This window comes from Apiospora phragmitis (genome assembly GCF_038363925.1).
Source record: "Apiospora phragmitis strain CBS 135458 chromosome Unknown utg000010l:1.0-9815664.0:1.0-9183399.0, whole genome shotgun sequence".
In the NCBI taxonomy this organism is placed as follows: Eukaryota; Fungi; Ascomycota; class Sordariomycetes; order Amphisphaeriales; family Apiosporaceae; genus Apiospora; species Apiospora phragmitis.
This window is the reverse complement of record NW_027117409.1, coordinates 1,208,676-1,223,734: the sequence shown is the minus strand read 5'-3', so window position 1 is coordinate 1,223,734 and position 15,059 is coordinate 1,208,676. Positions and strand designations below refer to the sequence as shown.

The following is a 15,059-nucleotide window of genomic DNA, read 5'->3' as shown; positions in this document are numbered from 1 at the left end:
CAAGTAGCAGTGCGCAGACTAGGGAAGAGAGAGCATAACCATTAGGTTAGGTAGATCGGGACAGGTGCAATCGTAAAGGAGAGCGAGAACCGACAGGCTCTCGCGCGGGTATCCAGATTCTGGGGTTCGCGGGACTACCAGAACGCCCTAAGGCCTCACAGCGTACAGTAGCTCGTTCGAGCTTGCAAGGGCAACAGTGGGAAGGACATGGGGTTCGGCGTAGTGAGAGTTGGATCGATGGCAGGCCCAGTATCCCAGGCCGTCCAGGCCGGTGAGGGCTCCACCTCCACCCATCCGCCTTTAAACAAATGCCCCCCTGTTCTGAATCTGGCGACATACCAATCTCCTTATCGTGAGGGGCACATGTTAAGACCGGCGGCGATGACCGGGGAAATAGTTCCGCGATGCCATCACCAATCAATTCTCCTTTGAACGGGGGAGGAAGAGCCTTCCACGGGCCCCAGAAAACCACTGCGGTGGGTGGCCATATGCATCCTTGTCTCAGCTCAGCTTTTGAAGATATAGGAAGTGATGGACATCCCGAGCAGATTACCGCCTATAGATATCTGAGACCTTTCCACACCATCGGGTCCTTTTTGCGCTTATATCAAGAGTCGGCCTCCTGCTGACTGCCTCTTGGGCCTTGTGTCACCTGAACTCAATTCGGCCTCGGTGCAGTAGCGAATAAGCTTATATGGGCGGGCTATATTGTCCCCGAGCCTCCAGCAATATGTGTCCGAGTTATATACACATAGACATGGTTGTATTAGATAGGCCGACGTCTAACCCAGTGCCATTTCGGGTTCCATCGGCAGCATGAAACGTCAATATTCCGCATGTTGCAGCATGTGTCTATCTACCAGCGCGCCCATATGCCGCTCTGCCGCTGGTGTAAGCCGCAGGGGGAGTGGGTAGGATCCATCGCAGCAAATGTCAATGGAACCCGACCTGGGCTGACCTGGGCTAGTTTATCACGCTCAGGTAAGGCTCAATCTTTTCATTGCGGCACAGCAGTCATTGCTGGCTCGCTGGTTGCCAATGCTTACCTACCAATTTATAAGTCGTCTGGGGTCGCCTGATTGGGTGATCAGTAAGGAAGTAGGTAGTGGAGAACCGGAAATATTGCGGATTTAAAGAATTATTCCCGAGAGAGCGCATCCGACTGAAGTTTGTTCTTCTAAAAAAGAAAATACTGCTTGATCTCGGAATAGATGCTGTCCTATTCAACTTGCTGTAAACCACCATCCATTGGCTACGGCAACGTACCCGTGTCAAGGCCCGCTTGGAGATCGCTGGAGATATAATCAGAAAGCTATTGCCTCCACCCCTCAGTCTCCGATTTGGATGAATACCTTTTCTCTTCTTATGTGTTCGCAAAATTCGGCATTTATGTGTCTGTATGCAGCAGATGCAACATTGTATATCTCATAAAAAGACCCATTGATTGATATGCCCAGTGATGTGACCAGCTGGCAAATCTTCCCAGCGGGCCGCCCGCAGCTGGGGCCCAGCGATCTGGATGCTTGGCCCCCGTCACTAGTGCGACTAAGGTTTTAGTAGCTAAGGAAGGTGAAGCTCTACCCGAATTGAAACCCACCACAGTATCACCAACTCAAAGCGCGACTAACCTAGCTGTCAACGTCGCTCTCTACTCTATATTCACGTCTTATCGTTTCTAACAGCCATGTCGAGGTAGAGTCGACCGTTATACCTGGAGACGTACCCCAATTGTTTATACCACACCAATGGCCAGCTCGGCCTGAGCCACCGAATCTCCCACATTTCTTTGCTATCCTAGCCACAGCACACCGCGATGCCTCAACGCCACCAACGGCCGAAGGACGCTCCTTCCGAGTACCAGACTATAGCCGCCCAATACGCCCAAGCCAAGCGGTTAAAGGAAATCGAAGATGCCAACAAGAAGCTCCTGGGCGCCGAGGCGAAGCAAGAGCGCTCCGGCGCCGCCGAGAAGCAACGCCAGGCCTTTGAGGCCCGTCGCAGGATGGGCTACGAGCGGCGGTTCGGCTGGAACTTCGGGTTCTGGATATGGATGACGTGCATACATGTGGTCGGCATCGTCCTGTTCACGGGCGGGTTCTTGCTTACGCGCTTGGTCCTGGACGAGAAATCCGAGTGCTCCGTGCCGCCCATCGAGCCACTGTCGGCCTGGGAAGGACAAGGCAGCATGGAGGGGGTTGCTGGCACCCCAAGACATTCGACAAGGCAGTCGTCGTCTTAATCGACGCACTACGATACGATTTCACCGTACCAGTCAAAGACCTTACCAAGGCCGAGATCTATCACAATGCTTTCCCCTTTCTCTACGAGACGGCGGTCCAGTCGCCTAATAATGCGGTACTTCTGCCTTTCATCGCGGACCCACCGACATCCACCCTCCAGCGATTAAAGGGTCTGACAACCGGCACCTTGCCTACACTGAACGACTTGGGAAGCAGTTTTGGTGGAACAGCTATTGAGGAGGACAACCTACTGATGCAGCTCAACGCTTTGGGTAAACGCATTGTTCATCTAGGGGATGATACCTGGACCTCCTCTCTTCCGGGCTATTTCGAGGCCAACATCAGCAAGCCTTATGACAGTTTCAATGTCTGGGATCTGCACACTGTGGACAATGGAGTTCTTGAGCATATATTCCCCTTATGACGAAAGAGAACCAGACGCAGTGGGACGTTTTGATCGGTCACTTCCTGGGGGTGGACCATGCTGGCCACAGATACGGCCCCAACCATGCTGCCATGACTGCCAAGCTTCAACAAATGAACACTTTTGTCCAGGATCTTGTGGAAACCCTCGAAGATGACACAGTTCTGATCGTCATGGGAGACCACGGCATGGACAGCAAGGGCGACCATGGAGGTGAGAGTGACGACGAAGTAGAGGCTGCGCTGTGGATGTATTCGAAAAGACCCGTGTTCGGCCGCACGCTGCCGGAATACGTTACACCCCCTGCCACTGCGAAGGAACGCCCTGTCAACCAGATCGATCTGGTCCCTACGCTGGCACTTCTGCTTGGCTTGCCAATTCCTTTCAACAACCTGGGCCGACCGATTGAAGAAGCCTTCGCCGGAATAAAGGGCAATGCGTGGGACAATCTGGCAGCTGTGTCCAGATTGGCCTCGGCAGGTATTCGTCGGTATCAAGCTTCATACTTCGTTGCCAGAGGTATCGAACAAACCTCCAAACCCGGGTCGCCCGCAGAGTTGTGGGACAGCGCAACCCAGTCTGCCACAGAGAACACCAATCTAAAAGCCCGGGAGCTTGTCTACAGAGCCTATACCGCGTACCAGGAAGAAACGCTCCGGATATGCAAAGATCTTTGGGCACGTTTCGACGTCCCCAAGATGGCCTCGGGGATTGTTGTTATGGCACTCGGGGTCCTGGTCCTTCTGGTCTATGTGTCCAGGGACGAAGATGATGATTTCGCTGTCTTGGATGATGCCGAGCTGGATCTGGCTGAGAAAAGCCTGGAGTTGCAAGATGCTGGAAGCCAGACTGAGCTGCCATCTTACCAGACTTTGAGTCAGAGCCTGGTGAAGTCGGCGTTGATCGGTGGCGTAATTGGAGCTGCCCTTGGCGCAGGTTATGTGTCCATGTCCGAGGAGCAGGATTGGTCAATGGCGGCAGCCATCCCCCGCGTTAACCAGTTCGCTAGCAGTGACTGTCTCGCTATTTGGACTGGGGAAGAGCTTGTTCAACTTACTACCGAACACCATATGGGGATGGCTCGGTGTGATCTTCACCGTAAGCCAGTCTATCGGATTTGCCTCAAACTCATATACCATATGGGAGGACTCGATATCACTGTTCTTCTTGTCGACTTTCGGATTCGTAAGCGTAGTCGCTGCGTTGCGTCTCCCTGCCCGCACTGACCGCATCTTGGGTATATATCACTCTGTGGTCTTCATCCTGCTTGGCCGACTAGCCTCCTTCTCCAAGCTTTGCAGGGAGGAGCAGATGCCATACTGTACATCTACCTACTATGCGTCGGCCAACTCGTCTACGTCTGCACCCTGGCAGTTGGCACTGCCCTTCATCGTATTCGCCGGCCTTCCGTCAATCATCAAGGGGTATCTCGTCTCGTCTCGGTCGTACGAAGCTCTGGCTCCCTTTTGGATTGGCTACGTTTTCCGAAGGGCCCTCGGTCTGGCCGCCACCTACTGGACTCTGGACGCAGCTGGCAACGGTCAGTGGTTGATCGACTACCTTCCCGAGACGACTTTGAAAACGATCCAGGTGGCGATGGCCCAAGGAGTACTTGCGCTGGCTTTCGTTGCCGGTACGACCGCTTTCGTCTGGGCGCCTCCGTGTATCTCGGTTTTCACCAAAGCCGGAAGCGGCGGCCGGACGGCCCAAGTCACCATCCTGGGGTACGGCAACGCCAACGGCGCGCGCTACCTGCTGCTCGTGGTCAACTTCGCAGCGGCGTGCATGCTGCTGTCGAAGCCGATGGGCAGCAGCGCGCTGGCGCTCATGCTGTGGCAGGTGCTGTCGCTCGTCGACATGGTCGACCTCAACGGCCTAGCGACGGAGAGCATCGGCCCCGTCGTGCTGGCGCTGCTGGGCGAGTTCTACTACTTCAAGACGGGCCACCAGGCGGTGCTGTCGTCGATCCAGTGGGACTCGGCCTTCATCCCGCTCTTCACGCTGCGCTACCCCTGGTCGCCGCTGGTGGTCATGTTTAACACGTTCGCGGGCCAGATCCTGGCCTGCGTCGCGGTGCCGCTGCTCGCGCTCTGGAAGACGTCGCCCAAGCGTAAAGGCGGCCTCGAGACGGTGACGCGCTGCTTGGGGATTTTTGTCGCTTACTACGCCGTCGAGAGCTTGGCCACCATGGTCTGGGCCGGCCACCTGCGCCGCCACCTCATGCTCTTCCGCGTGTTTAACCCGCGCTTCATGATGGCGGCGGCCGTGCTGCTTGTCGTGGACCTTGTGGGCATCGTCGTGGCGCTTGCGGGGGTTCGGACGAATACGCTGGCGGTTAGTGAGGTCTTTGGCTGGGCTGATTGATCGGAATCATCAACTTGATTGAGCGGCGGGTGGGCATTAGGCCGGATTAGAATACGTCCCTATTTATCCCTTTGCTGATCGACCCTATTATATATGTGCAGTGGAGTGCGATGAACAATGCTGGGTGGGATACACTAGACAGTCTTAGAGACGTGAGTCATTTGCTGCGGCGAGAAACTGGTGCGGTCGTGGTCGCCCCTCGTTTGTATATACCCCCCTTAGGCCTAAAACACTTATACGTTTGCCCCGTTCTAAAAGGGGCACTACTAAAAGTCAAAGAGGGAGGATTATATAGTAAATACACATCCTTCATATGTTATATTAAAAGAATCAATTGCGAGTATTGCTATACTCTTCAAAGCATACTTATTGATATACCGCCTAGGATTTCAAGTAGCCCTCAGTCAGTCAGGTTGAATTACTCAAGAAGCCTGATGTATAAGCAATACTTTCTTTATTCATCATCCATGGCTGCTACATAGTAGTGGGCGCAACAAAATCATCATTATATGATTAATTTAAAAACCACCCCTATCTGCCTGCATACGCCGATAATGAAGACACAAGACACACATAACATGACGTACGTATACCAGCGCGACATCTAACGGGTCTCACTGTTTCGTTTTGTCCGACCCGGCTGCTGTTGTTCAGGTTCGTGTTTCTGAAACATCCCTTTGTCATGGACAAGGGAGGGGCGGGTGACAGCTTGAGGAAACCAAGAAACTGGAGCCGAGATGTTTATATAAACATCGCATCTTGGCTATAAGTCACGCGGCCTGTCCCGCTGGCACCTCCACTTTTCTTCTTTTCCTTTCTTCAACCGCGTTGATGCAGGTCACGTCACGTATGATTGCTTTTCGCGTTTCACGAGTGACTTTGAGTTTGCTTGTCAAGGAAGGAAAAGAACAGATCTGTTAGGCTAAGGATAGTCGTCGATATTGTGCTACGATGGCGATGGCGGAGATTCATGGCGCCGAGATGGTAATGTCCTTCAAGTATAGTAATAGGTAGTTCAAGCGTTTCAAGCGTTGTGTAATCACCGGTCTCATCATATACGATCTGGAAGAAGATAAAGTTATCTATTAATCCCGGTATAGCGCCAGGGGTGTGCGTGTTCGTTATACGTTCCTCTCTGGCCTAGTGGCCAAATCTCTCTATTCCTTGTTCCGCCGGCCGCTGCCATCCTTACCATTTCGTGGCGTCTTCGTGTCGGCACATAACCCATATGCGCCTAGTCCATCTCAATTTGCCCATGTTTTCATTCCCTGGTACCTTCATCCACCAATATGTATCCATTCATCCTTGCCGTGTACTCCAAGGACCGACGGGAGAATATATATATATATATATATATATATATATGTGTGTGTACACATGTGTACAATTGAAAATAATAAAAATTAAAGCAAAATTATTGCTTCCCAGTGAAGAAAGGAAGAAAGTAGCATTTTTTGCTCGCGTGGGAGGGTATCGAACGCTTCGATGGAGAAAGGTAGCCATCGAACAAAATCAGTCCCGCCGTATCAGATAGAACCGTAAAATCATATAATAACCCAAAGTGTCACCGTTTCCAAGAGCCCTTCCGGCCAGTTTAGTCCAGCCCCGTATACCGCCCATCCTGTTGAACTCCGTCCGTATTGTTGTTGTTTCTGTTGATCCAAGGCTCAATTGCTCTCCGTATTGCCGCCCGGCCTAGAGGAAGAGATGTGTGAAGGCCATGACCAGGAACGAAAACAGAATCAGAACAGGGGCTTGCTGCATGGTTACGGCGGCATTCTCGGTGGCCACTGGAAGCGTGCTGTTGACATACTCGGCACCGCACACCCTGTTCATGACCGTCGATCCGCTCTCGTACGTCGCCGCTATGGACGACTTCCTATTGGAGCTAAAGGATTGGAAGATGCCCATGGTTTGCTGGTTGCACCAATCGCAGGCGGGCGTGGCCGAATCCGGCATGCTCCTGTTCAGGGGTAGGTAGTAGAGGGTAGACGCTCGAGAAATCCTTCGTGTCCGTCGCGGCAGTGGCGTAGCAATAGGCCTGACTCTCGGGCTCTTTGAGACACGTCGCACTGTAAAGAGGCTGGTAAGCCTTGAGCCCCTGGTACGCCTTCTGCACGACCGTATTCCCGCTCGCAAGCTCGGGGCCACAGTTTCCATCTTGCTGGAATTGGTCTGTCAGGTCGGCGAGCCACGACGTGCACATCTTGACATCGGCCTTGCAGGAAGCGTCGAGGACCTGGGTCAGGCTGACTAGCGACTTCTGAGCGTCGAAAAAGCCATTGGAACCTCCCTGCGTCGTGCCTTAGTCTCGGGTGTTCAGGTGAACTGTTTGTCTCAGTGTTGTGAACTTACCTGCAAGAGCATGGAAAACGGGTAGCAGCTCTTAAACGTATTGTCGGCGAGAAAACTCTGAATGAAGGCCGGGCATTTGCCCGAAGCATCGTCCGAGAACGTCGTGGGCAAGCTGTCCATCGGGCTTGGTAAGGGTCCTGTAGCGGCGGCGGCCGTCTTTGCAGCTCGCTTGGATGTGGTGGAAGTGGGCACTTCGATGCTGATGACGGTCGACGATCCTTGTTCTTGATCGGCCGCTCGTGCAGCGACTTTCCTACGCGGTAGCCGACGAGCTGATTCCTCCTGGGCATGATCTGCTGCCATTCTTCGCTGTCGAACAATGACGGGTGGCCAACCACCGACGTCTCGATGGGCTGTTGGGTGGCCTGTAGTGATATAGCTGCGGCCAGGGAGACCCAGCAGAGAGTGTTTGCGAAAATCATTGCCCGGATGGATCCTAAGGCGGGGATAGCCTGAAACGTCAAGCAAGGGTACAGGGTACCACTGTCGATATTGCGGACTGGGTGGAAACAAAAGGTAACATCAAGTCGTGGCGGCAAACCTACCGTTTACGAAACATGCCAGCATAACGTCTGTTGCTATCCGGAGGAATGAGACCCAAATATTGGTGTGTTGTCGAGCACCGTCTGCCGTAAGTGCGTTATGGCGAGGACCGAGACACCCAATGGGAACGAGCACCTCCAACAATCGCCCACGCCGCTGTATCAGGTGGCCCGAACCGCGAGGAGACTTGAGATGGCCTGACCCGCACACTGGTTCGATAATCGGCTGGATACGGTGATGTTTAAAAACGTTCCGTGAGTGAATCCTCGGTATGAGTAACGCAGACGAAGCGACTGAGAGGCTAGAAGACAACGATATGTATGTCTCACTTGAGCTGATCGAGTAGGGCCAGAGCCAAGCTTGATTTGAATAGTCGAAATTCCGCGAGTTCGCAAACCAAAGCAAGGAGGATATTAAGATGTCCAGTGCGAGGAGTAATTATTATCAGTATAGAATTAAGAAGTAGGTGTGTTTTAGAGGTTGAAGCGAGCGACGAAGGTGTAGGTGACACCAGAAGTGAGGACGGTCAACAACAATTGACCGACTGAAGAACGAGAGAATGGATTGAACCGATAAACGAACGACTGGAATGAGTGGGAGACAGTGGGTAGAGAGGAATTGGACACCGCCATTGGCTCTCTCTGTCGGAAAGAATCAAGGTCAGGCCTGTCTGCCCACCGGCAAGTTAATTAAAGCGACTCTTAGCCGCGCCTCCCATGGCACACACACATAGAGAAGAGGCACCGCCCCCCATCCCTGTTCTTTTTCTCACGCCCACCCGCACCCGTCACCAACAACCAAGAACGAGCGAGCAGGCAGGCAGGGCAATGGGGGATAGACCAGTTGGCCGGACGTGTGTGCGACCCAGGTAGGGGTGGGCTCCCAGCGCGACGCCGGGACAAACGGTAGATATGCAAACCACTGCACCTTGCCTAAACCGGAAAATCGAGCGCTGCTCTCCCGTGCATATGGTAGGGATTCAGACCAGCAGGACTCTGGGCACTGGGAGGGCTGACGGAAATAAGGACGCCATGCATACAGTATGTATCTGTATGCCTACATATGTACAAGCACACGCAAACCCTGCCCAAGACATGTACCGATCTCATGTCCAATTTTTCTCCAGGCTTCGGTCCAGGGCTCCATATCTGGGCCGATGCATGAATGAAAAAGAGCGGGCAATATAAGAGGGGAGGGGCAGGACAAACTGATGGCCCTGGCAAATCGGGTCGTATTGTTCACAGAGAGGTCCGCCCTGAATCCTGATTCCCCCCTGCCTGAGAGGCAACGATGCGATGCTGCGCGAATGAGATGAACTAAAACAGGAGGGGGACCCCTTACGTTGGTTGGCCCACAACGGGCGGCCATTATCGCACCGTACCTTGCAGTAGGCCGCAACTTGCAAAAGACTTGTAACCATCCTTGCAGTAGGCGCAATTAACCATTAGCCTTGGTGCGAAGAAACCACGCGAGTGGCTTGCTGGGGCGCCGGTGTGCGACAATGTCGTGCCTTGGCCCCCCTCGTGTTGCAACAGGAACTGACGAGATGGGGTCTTCCTACAAACGAAAAAGCAGGCGCCAGGGTATGTATGTGAGATGCTGGCTGGATGGGTGGATGGCGCCAAACTGCTGCAGTGCAAAAGCAGGCAGGACACCGCATCGGATACTTTTGTCACTTTGAGGGGCACGCACCAAAGTGGGTAGGTTACTGTAGGCAAGCCAAATGTGTGGGCAATTCCTTGGGAGCCTGCATAAGCAAAATTTCCCCCTTTCCCCCCTGTTGCCTGCCTCTGTCCTGTCCTGTCCTTTATTATTTGCGATGAATGATTGAGGCTTAACTTGAGCGGTACACCAGTGTACGACGACAGGTCCAGATAAAGTCTAGTTGCACACCGCTTGCGTGGGTGCCTTGAACGCTATTGAAAAGCCGATGCTGTCAACCCTCGCTTGACTTGCTTTTTTCGGGTAGCTGGACGGGCGCCCCCAACAGCCTAAGGGCCGGCCAACCTAGCCGATCGGTGGTAGTAAATACGGTGTAGTACGTAAATCAATAAATAGTCGGATTGGATGGATCTTGCCATTGTTGCATTATTGATTGTTCCCGTTGGAAATGGTCTTTTGGTAACACACACCGTCTATGTACAATATCTACACAGAAATAGACACCTGTCTCCGGTTGCGAGCTGCCGGTCCCGACAATAAGGTAAGGTCAGGGGAAGTAGGATTGCGGCCGATTAGAGTTCTGGGGCGCAGTTCTTCTGTGGAGGACTCGGAGAGGATCTCATGCAAACACGGCATATGTAACGGAAAAAGCTTGCGGCGGTTTGGGTGGATTGGACTGCATTCATTGCCTGCAGCCTCGAGTCATTACATAGGTACGGTACACCATAGAGAACTGTCGCCAACCAAAATCCCGCCCCGGGCCTCTTTGCAGTGAGCGAGCAGCAACATTGTCGTCGTACAGCATGAATGTGTGTGACAATGGCCATGTGCCATAGCCTGGTCCGGGTGCGAAGAAGTGTCGATCGCAAAGTCTAGAAGCTGCCGATCCATTCCCCAAGCAAGAGGATACGACGGGAGGAAAACAATCCTTGTCGTCGCATGCTCGCGTGTCAACGTAGGTATGTAACACGCGATTACCCCTCATGCATATATACGAAGGTCAGAGTTGCAACGAGAGAGAGAAACATGGACGAAGAGGAATGGCATGTTTATGATTGTATTTGAAGTGTCTCAAGGGCCCTTTGCAGATATAATTTCCCATTCAGCCAGTGACTGCCATTGACTCACGGATGGTTGCATCGACAGGGTAGTGGTAACGGTTATTGAGCAGTCAACATCAGCTACAGACACTGTCCCTAGCCTAGAAGTTTGTCATCATGTCCGTAAGAACGGGATAACAAAAGAGGGCGAGAGAGCGAGAGAGCGTATGGTCTTTTTTGTTCGATTACAAGGACTATATACAGAGCGTGACCTCGCCATTTCAGACGCCAAGCAGTAAAGTGTGAGTATTTTTTCAAAGAGCAACACATAAGAAGAAATGGGAAAGACCATTCCTCCAGACTGGACTGCAATCGCGGCGCAAGTATTCCTTGATCGGACCTCGAACTGCTTCGAACATGATAAAAAGCAAGAAATCTAAGTGCTGATACCGCCAACGCCATCGATGATGCAATCTCCCCTTTTCCTCAATACCAGTGATGAGGATCATTTTCCTACATTTCGTCCATACTCGCCGTCAGACTTATCTACTCGTGAGATACTTCCTGAGGAAAACATGCAATACGCTCTGAGCGGAACATCATCTAAAACATAAACAGGGAATAAACAAAAACAGAAACAAGCGGCATCAGATTCGAAACCCTATATAAGCTGATCTGGCATATTATCGGTTCTTCTCCAGACTCTGCAGGTTAACCAGCTCCGCATAGCGGCCATTCTTACGCATGAGGTCAGAATGGGTGCCCTCCTCGACGATGCGGCCCTGGTCGAAGACATAGATGATGTCGGCGCGCTGGATGGTGCTGAGGCGGTGGGCCACGGCGATGGTGGTGCGGCCCTTGGCGGCCTTGTCGAGCGCGGCCTGGACGACGTGCTCCGACTCGGAGTCGAGCGCCGACGTGGCCTCGTCCAGCAGCAGGATCTTGGGGTCACGGATCAGGGCGCGCGCGATGGCGATACGCTGCTTCTGCCCACCGGACAACAGGGTTCCCTTGTTGCCGACGACGGTGTTGAAGCCGTCGGGCAGCGACATGATGAAGTCGTAGATGTTGGCCTCCTTGCAGGCGAACTGCACCGCCTCATCCGTGGCCTCGTGGTTGGCGCCAAGAAGGATGTTCTCCTTAATGGTGCCCTGGTAAAGCGTGGGTTCCTGAGACACGAGCGCAATGAACGACCGGTATTCGTTGACATTCAGGCTGCTAATTTCTTTGCCGTCGATATAGACACCGCCGACGATCGGGTCGTAGAAGCGCTCGAGCAGAGCAATTGTCGTACTCTTACCACAGCCAGACGCACCAACCAATGCTACATACTGGCCAGGCCGGACGGTAAGGTTCAGACCTCGCAGAACGGGCTGCTCAGGTCGCGTAGGGTACCGAAAGTGGACATCGCGGAACTCGATGGTACCATCCACAGACTCGAGACACTCGCCAGTTGAGGACCAGGTGTCGACGACAGGCTTCCTGTCAAACAGGGTCTTGAGCTCAGCAGCGGCCTGATGGGCTTTGCCCATGTCAGGGGCGAATGAGAAAATGGATCCAGCGGATTGAGCGCCGAAGATGATGGCCGAGAAACAAACAAAGAACTGGAACATGTCGTACTCGTGCTTGCCGATCAACGTTCCTCCGTACCAAAATCCAAGAGCAAAGGCTAGGAACAGAAGCGATTGGGACGCCGCATACAGAATACTGGATTTGAGGATGGAGATCAAACTGGCACGTTGTTGGGCAGCGAGAGCACCTTGGTATTGGGCCAGAACGTCGTGTTCTCGGGTCAAAGAAGCGACGGTTCGGATGGCAGAGATAGCCTCGGAAGCATACGATGCAGACTGCTCGTAGGCAGTCTTCGAGCGTCGTTGGAAGTGGGCGAGCATGTAGAATCGGAAGAAACCACAGGCTAGAAGCACTGGTATGGTCGCTATACACACCAGAGACAGCTTCCAACCAATAGCAAGGGCAAGAATGAGGGCAGCCACTAGGGTGGTGCTGACCATGAGCAGAGTACCGAGAGTAACACCGCTGAGGCCAGCGACATGAGTCGTTTCAGTCGAGAGGAAGGAAGTCAGAGCTCCCGCAGTGTTGGAATCTTTGTCGAAGAAAGAGATGTCTTGTCGGAGCAGGGTGCGGAACGCACGGTCACGGACTCTATGAACAAGGCGTTCGGAACATCTGGCGAAGGCGACTCCTTGGGCAATGAATGCAATAAGCTGAACAAAAGCCAACATCAGGTACATGGAACTCCAGAAGTCGCTGTCCTTCTTGAGTTGGCCGTTGGTCGCAGGGTTCAGAGGAACACCCAGGACCATGATCTGCTTGGCAAAGAAGTAGGCCTGAGTTGGATTACCGCCACCGCAGATGATAGCCCAGAAGCAACCCCAAAGCATGAGCTTCCACTCCTCTCGATTGAAAGAAGCGATCAGGCTGACGAGTGTCCATAAACTGTACTTGTGTTCCTCGTCGGCGGTCTGACGGCCCTTGAGAACTCTGCTTGAAGCAGAGGCCTAAGTGGTCGAACGATTCAGCTTCTCCCGGATATTGTCATCTGGATCTTCGACATAGTCACCGTTCTTGGCAGACGCCTTGCGAATCAATGTTTCTTCCTCTTCGTCGATAGCCTCCTGTTCCTCGGCCGTGAGCTCGTTTACGGCCGCGATGTTCTGGGCATTAACCAGGCTAAAGTAGGCACCTTGCTTCTCGAGAAGCGCGGCATGTGTACCCTGCTCGATAATCACTCCACGGGACATGACCACAATGTTATGCGCATCCCTGATTGTAGACAGGCGATGGGCAATGGTGATAGTCGTACGGCCCTCAGCAGCGACTTCCAGAGCAGCCTGGACGACGCCTTCAGACTTTGTATCAAGCGCACTAGTGGCTTCGTCGAGCAAAAGAATCTTGGGGTCTGACACGATGGCTCTGGCGATAGCAATACGTTGTTTCTGGCCTCCGGAGAGCAGGAAACCCCGTTCGCCAACATTGGTCTCGTAGCCTTCAGGGAGACTGGTGATGAAGTCGTGAGCGTTTGCCTTCTTCGCAGCTTCAATGATGAGTTCTTTTTGGATTTCATCGCTCTCATGCTCATGCTTGGTGCCAATCAACCCGTGTTTGATGTTGCCGTAGATCGTGGTTCCAAATAATGTAGGTTCCTGACTGACCAGGGCGATGTTCTGGCGAAGCCACCTCAGGTTCAATGTGCTGATGTCGTGTCCATCGAGATATACCGAACCACCAATAGGGTCATAGAAGCGCTCAACGAGGCCAACGATGGTGCTCTTGCCGGATCCAGAAGCGCCAACTAAGGCAGTCGTTTTGCCGGCGGGATTTTCTAGCGACACGCCGTCCATGACGACAACTTCGGGACGCGATGGGTAGATGTGCTTGACATTCTCCAGGCGAATAGTACCCTTAACATGGTCCAGCTTCTCGCCAGTCTCGACGGTAGGATCCAAGGGAGAGATGCGATCGATGGTGTTGTAAATCTTGACAGCCGCTGCGACAGCCGTGCCAAAGGCCTGGATGTTGGGTGCGACGTTTCCGAGATTGAAAGCACCGATCATAACCGACATCATAATGATGAGAATTTTCGAGAGTGGCACGGCGCCATCAACCAGGAACTGGCTTCCGACCCAGAAGGATAGGCCGTAGTTCAAGTATAACACCCACATCATGCCAGCCACCATGCAAGCAATGGTCGCCTTGACCTTGAAGCCGTAGGTCTCAGCTCGAATAAGGTGACTGTCGTACTGCTTGGCAAGGCGATCTTGTGTGCCGAAAGCGACGGCGTTGCGAATCGAGCTAAGGACCTCGTCTGCCACGCTACCGCCAAGCGCATATGCTTGAATGGAGTGCTTGTTGTACTTAATGATGAATTGGGAGCCGGTACCCATGACGAGCATGAGCGCGACAACAGTCGACAACAGAATCAGGGTCAGCTTCCAGTATTCGATAAAGCCAATAACGAAGGCCGATATGAAAGTAGCAACGGCCGTCAACGTCAAGCCGACTTTTTCGGAAATGCCATCTTGGATGAGGTTGGTGTCTGCCGTAATCCGAGTAGTGACCTCACCAGCTCCAAGTTTGTCGAAGTAACCGATATTCTGCTTCATGCAGCTCTCGAGATAGTGCTCCCGGATCTTTGCGCTGACGTGCTCGCCCGTGTAAATGAAACCGACTGTGGCGACATAGATGGTGACAAATTCTCCGATAGCCAGATATATGAAGTACAGAACCAGCGAGGTCATTTCGCTCATATACTCGTCGTAGGTGACCTGTCCAAGGAAGTAACCTTGGAAAGTCCCCTGCAGGTTTCCGAAGATGACCGTCATGAGAGGCAGCGCAGCACCACCACCGATAGCACATAGAGAACTGATGAACATGATGGTGAGATCCCACTTATCGGCATAGCGATATATG

At 53.0% G+C, this 15,059-nt stretch overlaps 3 protein-coding genes across 3 annotated transcripts; 1 reads left to right on the top strand and 2 right to left on the bottom strand.

Annotated features, from left to right (window-relative positions):
• Nucleotides 1-1,813: 1,813 nt before the first annotated feature.
• On the top strand, nucleotides 1,814-5,028 carry PG994_010168 (GPI ethanolamine phosphate transferase 3; the record flags this gene model as incomplete). Its single annotated transcript, XM_066861577.1, has 4 exons — nucleotides 1,814-2,140; nucleotides 2,212-2,637; nucleotides 2,685-3,849; nucleotides 3,944-5,028. The coding sequence occupies 4 exons, from the start codon at nucleotides 1,814-1,816 to the stop codon at nucleotides 5,026-5,028; spliced, it is 3,003 nt and encodes a 1,000-aa protein (XP_066710687.1).
• A 1,695-nt stretch (nucleotides 5,029-6,723) lies between these two features.
• On the bottom strand, nucleotides 6,724-7,942 carry PG994_010167 (uncharacterized protein; the record flags this gene model as incomplete). The annotated part of the gene is made up of 4 exons (XM_066861576.1): nucleotides 6,724-6,903; nucleotides 6,956-7,321; nucleotides 7,384-7,882; nucleotides 7,929-7,942. The coding sequence occupies 4 exons, from the start codon at nucleotides 7,940-7,942 to the stop codon at nucleotides 6,724-6,726; spliced, it is 1,059 nt and encodes a 352-aa protein (XP_066710686.1).
• Nucleotides 7,943-11,311: 3,369 nt separating this feature from the next.
• Nucleotides 11,312-15,022, bottom strand: PG994_010166 (P-loop containing nucleoside triphosphate hydrolase protein; the record flags this gene model as incomplete). Its single annotated transcript, XM_066861575.1, has 2 exons — nucleotides 11,312-13,128; nucleotides 13,162-15,022. 2 exons carry the CDS (start codon nucleotides 15,020-15,022, stop codon nucleotides 11,312-11,314), a joined length of 3,678 nt encoding a protein of 1,225 aa, XP_066710685.1.
• Nucleotides 15,023-15,059: the final 37 nt, after the last annotated feature.